At 46.8% G+C, this 20,672-nt stretch overlaps 1 protein-coding gene across 23 annotated transcripts in view; it reads right to left on the bottom strand.

The window, feature by feature from the left end:
* The window catches only part of OBSCN (obscurin, cytoskeletal calmodulin and titin-interacting RhoGEF), a 646,947-nt gene that overhangs the window by 95,333 nt on the left and 530,942 nt on the right, over nucleotides 1–20,672 (bottom strand). For 22 of the 23 annotated variants that reach the window (XM_088467488.1, XM_088467486.1, XM_088467498.1 and 19 more), the window contains 2 exons: nucleotides 11,608–11,856; nucleotides 9,566–9,680 (listed from right to left, as the gene is read on the bottom strand). In XM_088467488.1, coding sequence (XP_088323614.1) covers nucleotides 9,566–9,680; nucleotides 11,608–11,856 — 364 coding nt within the window. The remainder of the gene's footprint in view (nucleotides 1–9,565; nucleotides 9,681–11,607; nucleotides 11,857–20,672) is intronic. The other variant, XM_088467480.1, reaches the window with a different exon arrangement.

Below are 20,672 nucleotides of genomic sequence, written 5' to 3' on the forward strand. Positions count from 1 at the left end.
AATAGTCAGGTTACAGTAGCTGTGTGTGTTACAATAGTCAGGTTACAGTAGCTGTGAGTGTTACAGTAGTTATGTTACAGTAGCTGTGAGTGTTACAGTAATCATGTTACAGTAGCTGTGAGTGTTACAGTAATCATGTTACAGTAGCTGTGAGTGTTACAGTAGCTGTGAGTGTTACAGTAATCATGTTTCAGTAGCTGTGAGTGTTACAGTAGTCATGTTACAGTAGCTGTGAGTGTTACAGTAGCTGTGAGTGTTACAGTGGTCATGTTACAGTAGCTGTGAGTGTTACAGTAGTCAGGTTACAGTAGCTGTGAGTGTTACAGTGGTCATGTTACAGTAGCTGTGAGTGTTACAGTAATCATGTTACAGTAGCTGTGAGTGTTACAGTAGTCATGTTACAGTAGTTGTGAGTGTTACAGTGGTCATGTTACAGTAGCTGTGAGTGTTACAGTAGTCATGTTACAGTAGTTGTGAGTGTTACAGTAGTCATGTTACAGTAGCTGTGAGTGTTACAGTAATCATGTTACAGTAGCTGTGAGTGTTACAGTGGTCATGTTACAGTAGCTGTGAGTGTTACAGTAGTCATGTTACAGTAGTTGTGAGTGTTACAGTAGTCATGTTACAGTAGCTATGAGTGTTACAGTAATCATGTTACAGTAGCTGTGAGTGTTACAGTAGTCATGTTACAGTAGTTGTGAGTTTTACAGTAGTCATGTTACAGTAGCAGTGAGTGTTACAGTGGTCATGCTACAGTAGCTGTGAGTGTTACAGTGGTCATGTTACAGTAGTTGTGAGTGTTACAGTGGTCATGTTACAGTAGTTGTGAGTGTTACAGTAGTCATGTTACAGTAGCTGTGAGTGTTACAGTAGTCATGTTACAGTAGCTGTGAGTGTTACAGTAATCATGTTACAGTAGCTGTGAGTGTTACAGTAGTCATGTTACAGTAGTTGTGAGTGTTACAGTAGTCATGTTACAGTAGTTGTGAGTGTTACAGTAGTCATGTTACAGTAGCTGTGAGTGTTACAGTAGTCAGGTTACAGTAGCTGTGAGTGTTACAGTAGTTATGTTACAGTAGCTGTGAGTGTTACAGTAATCATGTTACAGTAGCTGTGAGTGTTACAGTAATCATGTTACAGTAGCTGTGAGTGTTACAGTAGCTGTGAGTGTTACAGTAATCATGTTACAGTAGCTGTGAGTGTTACAGTAGCTGTGAGTGTTACAGTAGCTGTGAGTGTTACAGTAATCATGTTACAGTAGCTGTGAGTGTTACAGTACTCATGTTACTGTAGTTGTGAGTGTTATAGTAGGTGAGTGTTACAGTAGTCATGTTACAGTAGCTGTGTGTGTTACAGTAGCTGTGAGTGTTACATTAGCTGTGAATGTTACAGTAGCTGTGAGTGTTACAGTAATCATGTTACAGTAGCTGTGAGTGTTACAGTAATCATGTTACAGTAGCTGTGAGTGTTACAGTAATCATGTTACAGTAGCTGTGAGTGTTACAGTAGCTGTGAGTGTTACAGTAGCTGTGAATGTTGCAGCAGCTGTGAGTGATACGGTAGCTGTGAGTGTTACGGTAGCTGTGAATGTTGCAGCAGCTGTGAGTGTTACGGTAGCTGTGAGTGTTGCAGCAGCTGTGAATGTTGCAGCAGCTGTGAGTGTTACGGTAGCTCCCCTTACATAGCTTTTTATGGGCAGGATGTACTAATCACTAAAATGTGGTAATAGCTCAGAAAACTGCAGGATCTGAAATGTAGACCTGTCACAGTAAATACATCATGTGAAAGTATCAAAACAGTAAGGAGTTAATAGGAGTAGATTTATTGCAAAAGCAATTATTTTACATGTAGATATGTAGCGGGCTGACGTCTGCCCATGGCTCCACCTGTGACGCTGCTCCCACCTATCTACACACAACAGCGGTATGAGGTCTGCCTGGGAATGATCCACTTACATGAATGAATTCTACATGTACTCCCTAATTCTCCTCACTATGCTGCCACGTTCCTGTGCTGCCAGACTGTTCCCAATACCAAATCTTCTCGTAATTACTCTGCAAGTCTGATTATTACAGAGGAGAATTACTGTATTACAAATCATGCAGAGAACAATCATTACCAGGTTAGAATGTAGTGACAGCTCCAGTCCAAATTTCAAATAGGGGAGCCACACCAACTGCCATTTCACACGCTGACAAACATCCCCGGCCGGGACTCACTGGCAGTTGGTGTGGCTCCCCTATTTGAATTTTAGACTACGCTGCAGCCTCACCCCTGGAGCTGCCACTGGTAAACAGTGTTTTCCTCAGCAAAAGGCGCAGCCATCAGCAGCATTAGGAGTGTGTGTGTGTATTAGTAGTTTTGGACCCTCCCCCCCATACCTACTGTCTCTGTGGTGGTGGGGTGTGGTTCATGACAAAGATGAGCATATATACAGTCAGGTCCATAAATATTGGGACATTGACAGAATTTTCAGATTTTGGCCTCTATTCACCACCACAATGGTTTGAAATGAAACAAACAAGATGTGCTTTACCTGCAGACTTTCAGATTTAATTTTAAGGTAATTACATCCAAATCAGGTGAACGGTGTAGGAATTACTACGGTTTCTATATGTGCCTCCCACTTTTTAAAGGGCCAAAAGTAATGGGACAAACTAAACAATCCTAAATCTAACTTTCACTTTTTAATACTTTGTTGCAAATCCTTTGCAGGCAATTACAGCCTGAAGTCTGGAACGCATAGACATCACCAGACGCTGGGTTTCATCCCTGGTGATGCTCTGCCAGGCCTCTACTGCAAATGTCTTCAGTTCCTGCTTGTTCTTGGGGCATTTTCCCTTCAGTTTTGTCTTCATCAAGTGAAATGCATGCTCAATCAGATTCCGGTCAGGGGATTGACTTGGCCATTGCATAACATTCCACTTTTTAGCCTTAAAAAACTCTTTGGTTGCTTTTGCAGTATGCTTCGGGTCATTGTCCATCTGCACTGTGAAGTGCCGTCCAATGAGTTCTGAAGCATTTGACTGAATATGAGCATATAATATTGCCCGAAACACTTCAGAATTCATTCTGCTGCTTTTATCAGCAGTCACATCATCAATAAATACAAGGGAATCAGTTCCATTGGCAGCCATACATGCCCACGCCATGACACTACCACCACCATGCTTCACTGATGAGGTGGTATGTTTTGGATCATGAGCAGTTCCTTTCCTCTTCCCATCACTCTGGTACAAGATGATCTTTGTCTCATCTGTCCATAGGATGTTGTTCCAGAACTGTAATGGCTTTTTTAGATGTTGTTTGGCAAACTCTAATCTGGTCTTCCTGTTTTTGTGGCTCACCAATGGTTTGAATCTTGTGGTGAACCCTCTATATTCACTCTTGTGAAGTCTTCTCTTGATTGTTGACTTTGACACATATACATCTACCTCCTGGAGAGTGTTCTTGATTTGGCCAACTGTTGTGAAGGGGTTTTTCTTCACCAGGGAAATAAATAATTGTTTTGAAGTTGACTTGTTTACTTGTACCCCTATTTACACACCTATATATCCTTTCACCATGTCGAGCGGTGAGGATAATACACAGGTGTCTGCGGGCATTGGGGAGACTGATGTGCTGCGTGAGGGTTTATGTGGCAGGTGTTATGTCCCTCCAGGTCCTTCTTCAGTCCTTGGGACTGCGCAAGAACCCCCGTGGGCGTGGTTTGCTCAGGCACTGCAAACGAATATGGTTCGCATGACTGTGCCCCCTGTAATCTCCCAAGTGGGGTCTTCACAGCAACCGCTGGTTCTGGCTCCTATACCACAGATCCAGTTGGTGCCGCAGGTGGTTAATGTACCACAGGGGTCCCAGGTCAACCTATCTGCGGGCTCTGACCCTGATTCACTATCTAGGACCCCTAGGGCGCTGGCAAAAAGGCCGTCTGTGTCTCCTCGCCATCCCTATGGGGACGAGGATGACAGGTCATCCGAAGACGATGGGGTACTTCCAGAGCCTGACTCGGAACTATCCCCAAGGGATGAGCAGCACAAGTCCAATATTTACATTCCGGGCCTGGTCCGTGCAGTAAAAGAGGTGTTGGTCATTCAGGAGGAAGATGCTCCTATGGCTGTTAAATCTAAACACCCCTTGTTTAAGAGGGTTAAAAGTACTACAGCCATTTTCCCTCTGTCAGATCAGCTAGTGGATCATCTTGAGGAGGCTAGGAAGGCTCCGGCGAGGCGGCTCCAGCCGCAAAAGTGTCTGGTAAATGCATACCCCTTCCCCGAGGAGTACTTCAAGAAATGGGTTTCACCTCCTGTAGTGGACTCCCATGTAACACGCTTAGTCAGAAGTGCAACCTTAGCTATGCCTTCCATTGCATCCTTAAAGGACTCAACTGACCGGAAGGTGGAAAACTGTCTAAAGTCCATTTACTCCTTATCAGGAGCAGTGGGCAGACCGTCTATGGCTATCTCTTGGGTAGCTAGAGCCGTGGAATCCTGGGCAGATCTGTTGGAGGAGTCCCTGTCTCCTGAAGCTTCAGAGGACCAGTTGCCCCTGGTGGGCAAGATACGTGACTAGGCTACCTATATGAATGAGGCAGTTTTGGATATCAGTTTGTTATCCTCCAGAGTATCAGCAGCACCTGTCACAGTGCGCAGGTCCTGTAGGGCGGATGCGGACTCTAAAAAGGGACTGGAGGTTTTAGCTATCAATGGGAAAGTATTGTTTGGCCCAGATCTAGACAAGATCATGGACACTTTGGCAGCGGCCAAGTCGGCTCGCCTGCCATCAGCCTCAGTCCCCTCTGGTTCCCGAACTCCATCCTTTCGGCCCTACAGAGCGCAGCCTAGGCTTAAAAGCCAGTCATTTCCCAAGCAGACGGCGGTCAGGAAGACTGGCAGACCCAAAAAGCAGGCTTGGAGTACAAGGTGTCCAGCCTCTAAACCAGACGACAAGTCCACAGCATGACGGGACGGTCCTCCCTTTGGGGGACCCCACAGTGGGAGGCCGACATCTTCAGTTTGCCCAGTACTGGCATCAAACTACAACAGATGCCTGGGTAAGAGAGGTGGTCTCTCGGGGTTATGCCCTCTCGTTTCCCAGCCAACCCCCTCATCGATTCTTCCATTCGGACATCTCCAACAAGGACAAAGCCTTATTGATACAGGAGGCGGTATGTTCCCTGCGCAAGGCAGGAGTTATTGTCCCAGTACCAGAGCCCCAGTGGGGCATGGGGTTTTATTCCAACTTGTTTTTGGTGCAAAAGCCCAATGGGACCTACCGCCCTATCCTGAACCTCAAGGGCCTAAACAAGTTTCTCAGGGTTCCTTGTTTCCGGATGGAGATGCTACGTACTATCATACTGGCTATGGAACCGGGGGATTTCATGGTATCCCTGGACATCAGGGATGCCTATCTACATATCCCGATTGCGGCTTCGCATCAACGGTTTCTCAGGTTCGCTGTGCAACAGCAACACTTCCAGTTCCAGGCATTACCCTTTGGCCTATCCACGGCCCCTCGGGTATTTACAAAAATCATGGCAGTAATGGCGTCCCATCTGCGGCTGCAGGGGATCCGCCTATTACCATATCTGGACGATCTGTTGCTCCTAGCAGGATCTCCAGAGGTACTTCTCCATCACCTACAGGTGACCATCTCGGTGCTTCAGTCGCATGGATGGGTCATAAATTGGGAGAAGTCGTTTCTAATTCTGTTGCAGAGGATGCTGCATCTAGGAACTCTATTGGACTCACAGCAACAAAGGATCTGACGTCAGACAAGATCTCTGTGTTGCAGATGTCTCCACAGTCGCCAGGTCTCTGTGCATGCAGCAATGCAATTGCTTGGGTCGATGCTGTCAACATTCGACATGGTGGAGTATGCGCAATTTCATTCGAGACCTCTACAGACATTGCTCCTTGCCCGATGGGACAGATCACCTCGGAAATTAAAGGCACAGACAATGGTGCTCTCCCCGGAAGTCAGGTTGTCTCTGGCTTGGTGGCTGCAAACTCAGCATCTCACCCAGGGCCGCCCCTTTTGGATACCGGACTGGACCCTACTGACAACGGATGCCAGTCTGCGGGGTTGGGACACAGTGTCAGGTCCCCACTCCTTTCAGGGTCGGTGGATGCTAGAGGAAGCTGTCCTTCCAATCAATTTATTGGAACTAAGGGCGGTCTTCCTGGCTCTTCAAAGAGCAAGACACACCCTACAAGGAAGACCTGTGCAAGTGCAGTCAGACAACTCCACAACGGTGGCATACATCAACCACCAGGGAGGGACTCGAAGTGAGATGGCCATGCGAGAAGTATCACGCATCCTGACATGGGCGGAAGGCCATCTGCCGGCCATATCGGCAGTGTTTATACCCGGAGTCCTCAATTGGGAAGCTGACTTCTTCAGCCATCACGACGTGCATCCAGGGGAGTGGTCTCTTCACCAAGAGATATTTCAACTCCTGGTGGACAGATGGGGTCTTCCGGATGTGGACCTAATGGCCTCCTGACACAATTACAAGCTACCGATGTACGGATCGAGGACAAGAGACGCAGGCGCTCTGCTAGAAGATGCTCAATCGGTCAGGTGGACCTTTTGGTTCGCGTACCTTTTTCCTCCGGTGTTCCTTCTTACTCGAGTACTCAGAAAGTTCAAGCAGGAAGGAGGCCGGCTCCTGCTGGTGGCTCCGGCGTGACCAAGGAGGCACTGGTACTCAGGGGCTGATTCAGAGCCGGACGCTCTGACCAGAGCGCTCGCTCTGAATCAGGGCCCTCCTACCTAAAAATGGAGCGGCCTCTTGGACACTCGCATAGCTGTGGGTTAGCACCCACAGCTTATGCGAGAGTCCATGATGATGGTCGCAATGGTCAAGACCATCGCGATCATCGGGCTTGCGACGAGACCCTGCGGTAGGGTCTCGCTGCCGCAAGCCCTGGAGTGATTTTGGCTCTATCAGAGCCCAAATCACTCCCACTGATATCACTAGTGATGTCAGGGGGGCCGGACCCAGACGGTAGGCGTTCCCATGGGAACGCCTCCGTCTGGCAGCCGCGCCATTGGCACGCCCACCAAAGGGGGCGTGCTGTCAATCAACGGTTTCCCCGTCGCTCCCCGGGTCTCGCGCATGCGCACGACGGAGCTCCCTCCGTAGTGCGCATGCGCACTAGGGCACCATCGACCCGCTTGCGAGCAGGTCTGAATCAGGCCCTCAGACCTTCAGAGTCTGTCGATAGACACTGCGTGGTTGTTGCCTCAACATCAGGACCTGTTGTCACAGGGTCCCTGCCTTCACCCAGATCTGGGTCGCTTGGCTTTGATGGCATGGCTCTTGAGGCATCCCTCTTAAAGTCAAAGGGCTTCTCTGGTGCGGTGGTTAACACCTTGATGAGTGCACGGAAGCCAGCCTCTGCCAGGGTTTACCACAGAGTGTGGCACTCCTACTTTCAGTGGTGCACCCCTAAGGGGTATGATCCTCGGACGTTTAGGATTTCCAAGATACTGCCTTTCCTCAAGGCAGGTCTGGATCTAGGACTCCGACTGGGCTTCGCTGAAGGTACAAGTCTCGGCCCTGTCTGTGTGGTTTCAGAGACTGATTGCGACTCTGCAGGATGTGCGCACCTTTTTACAAGGTGTGCTGCGAATTCAGCCACCCTTTGTGCCTCCGGTGGGGGATTTGAAATGGCTTATGTTTAAGACCATCTTCCTTCTGGCTATTGCTTCAGCTAGAAGAGTGTCAGATTTGGGAGCCCTTTCGTGTCGCTCTCCATCTCTGGTGTTCCACCAGGACAGGGCAGTGCTGTGAACTCGCCATGGTTTCCTTCCTAAGGTGGTGTTGAGTTTCCACATTAATGAGGAAATTGTTGTTCTGGTATTTCTTGGGCCGGGTCTTTCAGCAGGGGAGGCCTCTTTGGATGTGGTGCAAGCCCTCCGTATTTATGTGGACCGCTCTGGGTCCTACAGGAAGTCAGACTCCCTCTTTGTCCTTTTTGGGTTCCATAAAAGGGGTTGGCCTTCCACGAAGCAGACTTTGGCACGATGGCTTTGAATAACTATTTCAGAGGCCTACTCTAGGGAGGGTCTTCCAGCTCCGCCTTCTGTATCTGCTTATTCTACGAGGTATGTGGGCCCTTCGTTTGCAACTCGGCATGGCGCCTCGGCTGTTCAGCTTTGTAAGGCGGCCATCTGGTCTTCAGTCCAGACCTTTGTAAGGTATTATTAATTTGATACCTTCGCCTCTGCTTCCTTTGGGTGGCGGGTCCTCCTTTCTGTACAGGAGCGTACCCACCCTTAAGGGGAACTGCTTTGGGACATCCCCAAGGAACTCATTGTAGAAAAGAGGATATATGGTAAGAACTTACCTAGTTATCTCCCTTTCTACAAGGTCCTTAGGGTCCACAGGGCACCCACCCTTACGCTCTGTACGGGAGGTATGATGTTGTCTGGTCTACAGTCTCTGTCTCCTTCCTAGCGAGAATGTGATTCTTGTATTTTCTGGACTCCCTTCTCTCTCTCAAAGTACTCTCCTCCGGCCCTGACTTCCGCTGGACTGTCAGGGCCGACTGCTCATCCCGCTGACTCTAGACGGCCGAATCTTCAAACTTCAGCTAGCCCCCCTGCAATACCCGTGCTCCCCAACCTCTCCTGCCGGGGCACCACACTAAACTGAGTAATGCCCTGGCTGGGAGGCGGGGTATGGAGGGGGACCAGTGCATCCTGGGAGGAAAAAGATTAACTGCATGGTGTCCGATGCCTACGTCATCCACCTATACCCCAAGGTCACCTGTGGACCCTAAAGACCTTGTAGAAAGGGAGATAACTAAGGTAAGTTCTTACCATATCTCCAGTTGTTTTTTTTTCATAGTGTACTAACACTAACACAAATGTCAGTTTGTGTAACAGAGGAGCAGGTGGTCATTCCCGTTACATCCTCAGGTAGCTGGAGCAACGCACACCAGCAACACGGATCAGAAATCTTCTTCAGTAGTACATGGTCGCAGTGGCTATTCATGACCATTTGGACAGATATTTTGCCACAAAGGTCCAGTCTGGAATACTCAGAATACGTTATTCCAGGGATTAGTAACATATAACAATATATGTTACTGGCGCGTTTCGCCAGAGTATTTGAGGGCAAATGACGGAGTAGCCAGTGGGAGTAGCCGATGGGAATTGCCGATGGGAGTAGCTGGTGGGAGCGGTCTATGACTGGCAAATCAGAGAGGGCCCAATCTTTTCTAGTCTGACATGTTGGACAGTCTGTAACAAAGCTAATTTCAGGCTTCCTGATGTTCTGTGTGATAATTTACATTTTCAATTTTCTGAACACATGAAAAAAATCCATACGGAGAAACGTTAGTGCAATTGGTAAGTTACAGTATGTAAGAACGTATACAGTAAAAAAAAGTGTTTTATACAACACTTGAATAATAGAACATACACAACAACACATACACAGTCAATACTGATTATTTCATTATTAACAGAAGTCCAGGACATCTCAGTGCCCCCTAGTGGCCAGGGCCCTTACTGAGATCCGCCTCTGATCATAAGACTGGTAAACGGATGCCGTTACCTTATGGGAATAATTCGCTCTTGAGCTGCTGCCTCTGTCTGCGTTTCGGAAGAGCTGACATCAGGATGGGCTTCTGTCGCCTCATTTACACCAGTTTCTTTCAGTCCCTCATCTGCTAATAAAAAGAACCACATGTATCAGAATACACATTTCTAGAATTAGTGATCATTCAGTTATTCTGAAAACAAAATTGTCTTGTAATTAGTGACTTGTGAATGGACATAATTATAGACTGTCTACAGAACACCCAATATGTGATGTTATCAGCAAGAACAGCTGTATAACACATATTATTAAATAAAAGAAATATTAAGTTAGTAAATTGGGAAGATGCTCAAACATCTTCCCATGTGTAATTAAGCCACCACCCAGGCACTGTTTAATTCCCAGACAAAGTTCTATTTTACGTCTCAAGACTACACCGACTGTCGGCAATAAAATCCGCAATTGCGTTGGCAAATCATCCACATGATCAATAATTTATTCCGCATAACTGGCAAAGTCACCGGATCTCTGAAATGAACACTACGGATCAGTAAAAGTTGGATAATGATAAAATAAACTCAAAGTCAAGTTAAAAATAACAAACAAGCGAATACTGAATGCGACCAAATTAACGAGTCATTAGAATTGTTCCGCCATAAGTAACCTCTAGGAGTGGCTGTAGCTTTGTGTGTTTTCAACATGCAGTCGTAGGGGGGAGGGGCAACGCAGCTTCGTACGCAATCATTGTGGCGGGAAACAGTAATTGTGGGTTAGAGCCAACATAGAAGGTAACACTGAATGAAGTATAGAGAGGATGAGGGCAGATTGCACGGTCCTAGGATAGTACAGTAGTGTCTGTTACAACGAGAAACTAAAAAACATTACTCCACCGGCGAGCCGGGCTGCTGCAACTTCAAAACTTAAACACACAAATACCATGTTGTATTGTTGGATATTTCTGTATAGGCCTAATAGATTTAATGGACTTGTGACGATTACACAATTGTTCATTTAACGCTTTGAAAGATTTTTTTTTAATTTTTTTTTTTAAAAGCATAGTTGCGTTTTTCAATTTTCATCTGCAATTTGTTTTCAATTTTCAGCTGCAATTTGTTTTCTACAACAAAATTAAAATTTTTGTATTGATGTCATTGTCACAGATAGCGGCGTTATTAACACAGGATTTTATACTCATGTCAATCTATTATTATTATTTAATATACAAAACCCAGAATCTGGCATTGTTACCTGTCCTGTAGGAAGCGGGATGAAAGAACAAGAAATGGTGGAAATAAAATTGTTCGGATTTCTTTTAAAGGAGTTCCTGCACCGGTTTGTTATTCCAAAAATGTATGATATGTTCTTAAATTTGAAATTGACTAAAAACAAAAAATAGATGAATCCAACGAAGGCCAACATGTGTGCTGCCATGTTCCAGCTGGTTTGCAAATATTTGCACTTATTTGAGGTTAAGCGTTTGCATTGGTTTTCCATGTGAACTTTTAATTCAAACACAATCTGAATATATGAATTTTTTATTAAAAAACACAATAAAAATATTATAAGTCGTAGCTCATTCTGTATAAGCTCATATCAGCAACACGGTTTTGTTATTTTAGAGTCTCTTGTTATACCTGTGACCTGCAATTTTAAACTTTGAATGGCAAAACCAAAATTGAACTTGCCCAAAAATCCTGATAGCAGTCCCAGCAGTTTGAACCCCCGAACCGACCAAAAATGTTTTGATTTGGTTTGAATAATTCCACTACCTTTACTTATAAAAGGATAGAACTGTCTCCATTTACTATGGCCAGACGCAGTGCAAATATATAGGGGGGTGATTTGCTAATTACATTGCCAATGGATTGCTAGACATAAACATTTTTACATTTGCGAGAGTTTAAAGCATTGAGCATAGACAGGTGATGGGTATGTGATGTGACCCATCTCCGCTCCTCTTGTTGATTGATATATATATAATAACTGGGTACATTGCAGGGTGGCACACAGACAGGGTTTCTGTTACTACAAAGGGGCGTTTTTGAGCCCAAACCTACCATAAAAGGCGCCCTCCGGTGTCTGAGTGTTAGCGTCTCTAAACATATCCAAAGTTTTGGGTCCTTCCTCCAAATAATGGGGATCAGTACATTTCCCAATAGGAGCAGTTTCTGGAGTTATTTCTTGGGGTCCAGAGAGACTGGTCCCGCATGTGTCCAGCTTTTTGAGGACCTCTTGGATCTCCTGGTCGGCGCGTTTTAGAGAGGCCCTGATAGAATCGTCCACCGCTGGCTGCAACGGTTCTCCACCTACAGTCAGGGAAAAAGTTAGTAATACACAAATTTACCATTCATGACAGTGTACCACTTTGGCATCTATTTAGCAATAATAAAAAGTGAACAGACTTAACTAGCATTTGGAAATCAGAACTAATATATCAATGTAAATCACTAGGAGACATTTGTATCTAAAGTACCCACCTTGGCTTCTACAGTACATTAAATGCAGGATACATTCCCACTTACCAGTCAAAGGGGGTCTATGTACTATTTCTTGGAGTGAGATAAAGTGGATGGAGATAAAATACCGACCAATCAGCTCCTAATTGTCATTTTCCAAACAGCCTATAAAGTGACAGTTAGGAGCTAATTGGTTGGTACTTTATCTCTCTCCAAGGGTTAATGCATAGGTCCCTAAATTTGTTAAGTGCCAAAAAATAATAATTTACAAAAAATAATAATTTTCAGACAAACTGGGAGATACAGTATGAGCCCAAGCCATTTTTATTTACTCAGTGGCCATTGTATTTAGGTTCACCTGTACACCTGCTTGTTCATGCAAATACCTAGTCAGCCAATCATGTGGCAGTAACTCAATGCATAAAAACACACAAACATGATCAAGAGGTTCAGTTGTTGCTCAGAACAACACCAATACGAGAAATGTAATCTAAGTGGCTTTGATGGTAGAATGATTTTTGGATTAGACGGGGCACAGAAATTGCTGATCTCTATGGACTAAATTTTTTTTACTGCATAACAGCCTGTAGAGTTTACAGAGAGTGGTGCGCAAAACAGTGAGCGGCAGTTCTGTGGGCACCTTTATTAATGAGAGAGGTCAGAGGAGAGTGGTCAGACCTGATCAGGCTGTCAGGAAGGTGAAAGTAACTAAGGAGGATATGTACTATAGTGGCAGTATACTATAGCTCTTCACCTATTATCGAGGCAAAACCAGGAAGCAATAACGCTAAGGTGTATTAATTTAATATCTCGACCACCGGAGTGTAAGAATGAAACCTCCACCCCTCCGGTGATCTCTGCAAGACCCACAATGCATCAGCTTATTGCTGTCTTACCTCCTGGCCTGCCCCACTGCGCAAACATTGCTACATCTCATGCGTAACCGGACCCCACAGAAACTACCAGAGGTTTGTACAGATATCGGCAGGTAATCCTGCCGATATGTGAAAAAACGATAAAAGGGAATGCACTCTTGCCCTCTCCCAAATGTTGGGAGGTATACTTGGATACAATATTTGCGCCCTGTGTGTATAGTCAGCTCCGGCGCGATATGGTAAGCCGGCCCTGCGCCACCAACTTCTCTATTTGCTGGGAGCCCACTGAAATTTTGTTACCATCGGGTACCATCCGGCTCCAGCAGTGTGTGTAGGAAGAGACATCATGATGTCTTTCCCATAGTGCCGAGTGCGAGAGCTGTCGGATGGCGGCGGGCGCAGGAGCGGGGCTTCAGGTAAGTATAGTATGTCTGTGTGTCATTACGTGTAAGGGGCACTGGGTCAGTCCATGGTAACTCACATTACAAAGTGACATAGAAAACAATCAGCAACTCCTGTATACAGTCCCCCAAAGCAAGACCCGTCTCATCACTTCCTCAGCAAACAAAACCAACCTCACACAAACTCCTATTGCTGTTGACAACCATGAACACACTCGCCATGTCACCCTGCAATGTGAATTACCATGGAATGACCCAATAGTACTGTGAGCATTGTATAAGGGGCACTACTACTGTGGGCATAGTATAAGGGGTACTACTACTGTGGGCACTGAATAAGGAACACTACTTTTGTGGGCATTGTATAAGGGGTACTACTACTGTGGGCATTGTATAAGGAGCACTACTTCTGTGGGCATTGTGTAAGGGGTACTACTACTGTGAGCATTATGTTTAAGGGGCACTACTACTGTCGGCATTGTAAAAGGAGCACTACTACTGTGGGCATTGTATAAGAGGCACTACTACTGTGGGCATAGTATAAGGGGCACTACTACGATGGGCATAGTATAAGGGGCACTACTATGGTGGGCATTGTATAAGGGGCACTACTACTGGGGGCATTGTATAAGAGGCACTACTTCTGTAGGTATAGTATAAGGTGCACTACTACTGTGGGCATTGTATAAGGGGCACTACTTCTGTGGGCATTGTATAAGGGGCACTACTACTGGGGGCATTGCATAAGAAGCACTACTACTATGCGCATTAGGTGTAAGGGGCACTATTACTATCAGCATTTTGTGTAAGGGGCACTACTACTATGCGCATTATGTGCAAGGGGCACTATTTCTGTGGGCATTATGTGTAAGGGGCACTAGTACTGTGGGCATTGTATAAGGGGCCCTACTGCTGTGGGCCTTGTATAAGGGGCACTACTACTGTGGGCATTGTATAAGGGGCACTACTGCTGTGGGCATTGCATAAGAAGCACTACTACGGTGGGCATTATGTGTAAGGGGCACTATTACTGTGGGCATTATGTGTAAGGGGCACTACTACTATGTGCATTATGTATAAGGGGCACTATTACTGTGGGCATTATGTGTAAGGGGCACTACTACTGTGGGCATTATGTGTAAGTACAGGGGAACTACTACTGTGGGCATTATGTGAAAGGGGCAGTACTACTGTGAGCATTATGAATAATGGGCACTACTACTGTGAGCATTGCGTGTACAGGGGCACTACTACTGTGAGCATTGCGTGTACAGGGGCACTACTACTGTGAGCATTGCGTGTACAGGGGCACTACTACTGTGAGCATTGTGTGTACAGGGGCACTACTACTGTGAGCATTGTGTGTACAGGGGCACTACTACTGTGAGCATTGTGTGTAAGGGGCACTACCATGGGCATTATGTGTAAGGGCCACTACTGCTATAAGCATTATGTGTACAGGGGCACTACTACTGTGAGCATTGTGTGTAAGGGCCACTACTGCTATAAGCATTATGTGTATAAGGGACACTACTCTGTTACATAAAGTGTATAAGGGATGCTACTATGTGGTTTCATGTAAATAAGATTAGAATAATTTGAATTGGTACTATTGTGTGACCTCGCCCCCTGTTCGTGAGACCATGCCCCTTTATAAGAATGGGAGGACACAAATGTATAGTTTGCTGGGGGGTACAGAACACCCTGTGTACAGTATACATAACATTGTTGAAGTATCATATTGCCATATTGTTTGCTCCGATACCAAACTCTGCACCTGGGGTAAAGTGGCACCTAGCTCCTCCAAAGTACTGTACCTCATTTTGTGCTATTATGGATATATATGGATTTGTGCAGACAGATGACGTACTGTACACAGTATGGAGCTAAATATGTGCGCAGTATGATAGGAAGACCTGGCTGATATACGCGGTTTGGGCTCGTTCTATAAGTAACACGGGATTTATACATTTACATACCTGACTGTGTGACAAACACAGAGATGAGGTTTTATTTGGCATGTTGAGAAATTCCAATAAGATTCAGAGTGGAAACTGCAAACACTTGAAGGCTTTCCAAATTACACAGGAGTCCAAATTACGCAGACCAATCCGCACCCATTGCCATTCACATACCCCAGGGGAGACTCCAAATTTTAAGGTTGCAATATATTTTGACACCAGTAGATGGTTTAACATGAAGGGGCAGATTCAATTAACCATAAGCTGCCTTGGCAATGTGAGGCTGCGCTCACTTCCGGGTATTGCGGCAGGTAAAACATGACTTAGCAAGAATAATCAATGTTTCATAGCCACAATATCCCGCGAGTGGGAGGTAGGGATGGCCATCATGGGGTGCCCATCAATGGTTACTATCGATGGGTTCATAGGTGATTACCATCAATAGCGCAAAAACAATCTATGGTGAACCATCAATGGTTTGCACCCTTCGATAGCCACTGCAGCTGAGGGCACAGATGGCCAATCAAAAAAAGGGGTGGTGTTAGCGGCAGCTGGGTGTGAGGCTAAGCTCTAACCCGTTAAGAAACAAAAAAAACCATTAGCTCCCACTTGTCCATCGATGGCTGAGAACCTTTGGCTCTCTGCCATTGATGGCAAAATCACCAGCCATCGACAGTTAACAATCAATGGGCCTGATTCAGACCCACTTGCGAGCGGCTGTCCGCTCGCAAGTGGGTCGATGGTGTGCACTGCGCATGCGCACGACGGAGGGAGCTCCGTCGTGCGCATGCGCGAGACGCGATGAGCGAAGGACTTTCCTTCGCTCGTTGTGTCTGATCAAAGGGGGCGTGCTATCGATGTTGATTGACAGCACGCCCCCTTTGGTGGGCGTGCCGGGGGCGTGCCTCCCAGACGGGGGCGTTCCCAAGGGAACGCCTACCGTCAGAAGCCGGCCCCACTGACATCACTAGTGATGTCAGTGGGAGTGATTTTGGCTCTGATAGAGCCAAAATCACTCAGGGCCTTGCGGTTGAGAAACTCAACCGCAGGCTTCGGCTCGCAGTGGCGATGGTCGCGATGGTCAAGACCATCGCGACCATCAACCTGCACGCTCGTATAGGCTGTGGGTGGTGACCCACAGCTATACGAGCGTCCAGGAGGACGCTCCATAATTATGGAGGTGGGCCCTGATTCAGAGTGAGCGCTCTGGTCAGAGCGTCCGGCTCTGAATCAGGGCCAATGATTGCTAACTATCAATGGTCAATGGCCATCCCTAGTGGGAGCTTCCTATGAGCTCTCATGCTTAACCTGCCCCAAAGACTGGGGGTCTCATTCAGACCCGCTCGCAAGCGCTGAGCGCTCACAAGCGGGTCGATGTTGAGGCCTTGCGAACGCACAGCGGCCACACTGCGCGTGCGTAAGCCCCGGAGCGAGAGAGAATTTCTCTTGCTCCGGGGCTGACTACAAAAGGGGCGGCTATCGATGGTGATCAACAGTTCGCACCGTTTTGTAGGCTGGGTGCAGGGGTGGCTGGCCAAATGGAGGCGTTCCCGAAGTGACATCACGGCACTCGTGATGTCAGTGGCAAGCTTCCCGTTCTATTAGAGCCGAAAGCTCACTGGGGCTTGCGGCAGACGAGACCCTACCACAAGGGTCTCGTCGCAGGCCCCGATGATCGCGATGGTCTTGACCATTGCGACCATCAACCTGGCCGCTCGCTAAAGCTGTGGGTGGTCACCCACAGCTTAGCGAGCGGCCAGGAAGCCGGCTCATGACAGAAGCGGCCGCCCTCATTCAGAGCGAGCGCTCACATTTTGCGAGCGGCTCTGAATGAGGTCCACTGTACACAGTATGGAGCAAGATTTGCCCAGTATAATAGGAATACCTGGCTGATATACGCGGTTTGGGCGTTAAATAGTGATTGGTCAGAGATAAGATGCGGCATGCACTGTAGATATTTACAATTAGGGTGTGGGACTTCAGTGTAACCTGCTTGGCTTATGTTGTACCTTATGCTATATGCACCAAACCACTTGTTCATTGAGGGTTTGTCGAGGAGATTGCGGGTTAGACGGAGTTGTGCGCACGTTTTCACATGATTCTTCTGCATCAGGGATGATGACAGCTGTGATGCCAAGTGTACAGATAAGCGCGGTCCTCCCTCGGAGGTGCTGACAAGCAAATACGCAGGTTCCATACAAAAGGTCGACAACTAAAAGGTCAACAATGATTTGGTCAACACCATGTCGACGTTCTGTACCGTCTAACTTTTGTCATGTCGATCTTTTTTCCATGTAGACCTTTTGTTGTCGATCTAATTATTGGCGACCATTGTATCACAACTGAATATACGCATTTATCTCCGCAATTATGGGCAAATTGCATTCAACTCTGTAACAGCACCACACAGCGCATCAATGAAGGACTAACACCAGTCACAATACCAACACCACCAAATATGCCCAGAATACCGCTCAGACAGATTACGTGAATGCAGAATAGGAAAGGAGGGACGTATTCAGTGTATAGGTTGATCCGGCTGCAACCTAAGACACATGGACTTTGGGCCTGATTCAGAGCTGAACGCTCTGACCAGAGCGCTCGCTCTGAATCAGGGCCCGCGTCCATGAAAATGGAGCGGCCTCCTGGCCGCTCGTATAGCTGTGGGTGACCACCCACAGCATATGCGAGCGGCCAAAAAGATGGTTGCGATGGTCTTGACCATCGCGACCATCGGACTTGCGACGGAGACCCTGTGGTAGGGTCTCCCTGCCACAAGCCCTGGAGTGATTTTGGCTCTATCCCATATGGGAACGCCTCCGTCTGGCAGCCACGCCCCTGGCACGCCCACCAAAGGGGGCGTGCTGTCAATCAACATCGACAGCACGCCCCCTTTGGTGCGAGACCCAGAGCGATGGAAAGTCCGTCGCTCCATGGGTCTCGCGCATGCGCACGACGGAGCTCCCTCCGTCGTGCGCATGCGCAGTGGGGAACATCGACCCGCTTGCGAGCGTCCTGACGCTCACGAGCAGGTCTGAATGACCCCCTTTGTGGGGTGCCGGCATGCACTGCGGCATGGTATCAGTCTACATTCATTTTTTAAAAACTTCCTGATAGCTCCATTACTCCTGGCACTGTACTGGGCATTGTAAAATAAACTAGAGAAGTTGCTTTAGTTTATTTATTCATATACGAGTATGTGCATTTATATACTTTTTTGAAATATTAATTAATTATAAAAGCTATAACACTATATATGTGTGTCTTTAATATTATGGCTACAGCCCCTAATCTTGAGGGTCTGCAGATGATCTTCACCCAAATAGGAGGGAGGATGTAAAGACCTGTAAGCATATTGGCCCTCATTCAGAGCCACTCGTTCCGAGCGATGTTCGCACATCTGCGCATGCGTACGGATCGTTATACGCATGCGCGAACCAGTCAGTGCGGCCGAAATTCATGTGCTCGCAATATAGCGAATGCCTGCTATTTTGAGTGACAGAATGAGGCGTATGTGGGTGGTAACAGGGGAAGGTGCTTGAAAATGGGGAGTGGAGATCCGAACGCAGGCGTGCTTAAAGGTCAAAACGGGCGTTTTATGGGTGTGCATAATTAATACAGCACGTCATTGACCACGTCACTGGGTTATTTTATAGCCAGTACTGCTCGCAAGATTGTGGTAGCAAAAACCAACCACAAGAATAGCGAGCAGTTCATACGCTGGTCGATGTACTCGATTAATCTAATAAATAGCGGACATGACGTATGGTGCGTGCGGCCAGGGGGCGTTTTTAACAAATAAACGAGCGTATGTTTTGCTCGCTCATTCAGACTTAGAGGTGTGAACAGACTGCAATTTGCGAACTGATCATTTGAATAGCCACCCCTTGTTTTTGAACGAACGACCGCAAATAGCGAACGGCTCTGAATCAGGCCCATTATCTTAATTATTTGGTACACGGCCATTTTTGCACTAATATATAGACACAGAAACTTTTTTTTTTTAAGTACTTCACTTTTATCTGTCTGTTTTCACTTCTATGGTTACATTTCTTAAATATGGGTTGCTTGAAGTTGACGTTTCAGACAACACAGAGCTGTACAGACAAGTATACAGATGTGGCTGCAGTTTGTATTTTGCACTAAAATTTGCATACAATATAGTAAATGCTCACTTTGAAAATACCACCCCAGAAGGCACCGTCTGCATATTTATTTCTCAGATCATTATTACTATAAGCCATTTTTTATAGGGCACCACAAGGGGTCCACAGCGCCTTACAGGGTACATTGCCACCTGTACCTATCAGGACACACAGAAGACTGCTGCCTGCCTCGACCTAGAAACATGTAATTCAGGGACTGTATTCCACTCATGACGTAAGCAGCCACTAAGCAGGGATTTTTCTAAATTTGACTCCTAATGAGGTTAAAATGGGTAAAATGTTTCCTCCCCCTGTGCAATGTCCTGACTGACTGACTAATGCCGCGCCCAAACCTCTTGACCTAGAAAACATGAAATACGGGGAGTATATTCCTTCCATGACGTAAGGGATATTTTGAAATTTGACCCCTAAGGGGCTGAAAAGGGGTAATATGCTTCCTCTCGACCGCGGTGATTGGGTGACAAAGCTACATGGCCCAAGTGCTGCGGGACTGTAAGTTCATTGTCTGGGACGAGTGGCGGCTTCAGAGGTTGGGCTGCAGGACAGTTCTATATTCAAATAGGGGAGCCACACCAACTGCCAGTGATGTTTTGCAGCATTCCGGGTGGCAGTTGTGTGGCTCTCCTATTTAAATATTGGACTATGCTGCAACCACACCACTGAAGCCGCCATTGCTAAGAACTTAACACTAACGCCGGGCACACAATTAATGACATGCTCCATGAGCGAATTTGTTAAGTGTTTTCCCTTCACCCGGCTCAACGACATCGTGCATACACACTGAACGATATTGTTAACGATATCGTTAAGTGATGTCACCCACCTCATCCCCGAACAAGCAGTTCCTGACGATATCATCAGGTTGGACTGCATGTTCGGGCGATGAAAGATATCGTTAACGATTTGCGGGAGCGTGCCTCGTAAACGATAGCATTCATACACACTGGACGATATGAACGATAACGATATGATTATAGTCCAATTTACCGTCTAGTGCAGGCATGTCAAACATGCGGACAGCAGGATGCATACGGGTCCAAATAAACATTTTCTGCGGCCCCAGAGTGTGGGCTCACATATATATAATATGCGGCCCACACCCCTGCCACGATTGGAGCACAGCTCCGATCAGGCAGTGTTTACTTACCAGGCTGGCAACAGTGGTATCTGAAGTGATCAGAAGCCAGCGTTCCCAGTGATGCTGCGCGTGGGTGATGTCATGATGTCGCCCGCGACGAGCGGAGCCTGTGTCTGCCGCTCTGG

This window comes from Taudactylus pleione, unplaced genomic scaffold (assembly GCF_031769625.1).
Source record: "Taudactylus pleione unplaced genomic scaffold, aTauple2 ptg000071l, whole genome shotgun sequence".
Lineage (NCBI taxonomy): Eukaryota > Metazoa > Chordata > Amphibia > Anura > Myobatrachidae > Taudactylus > Taudactylus pleione.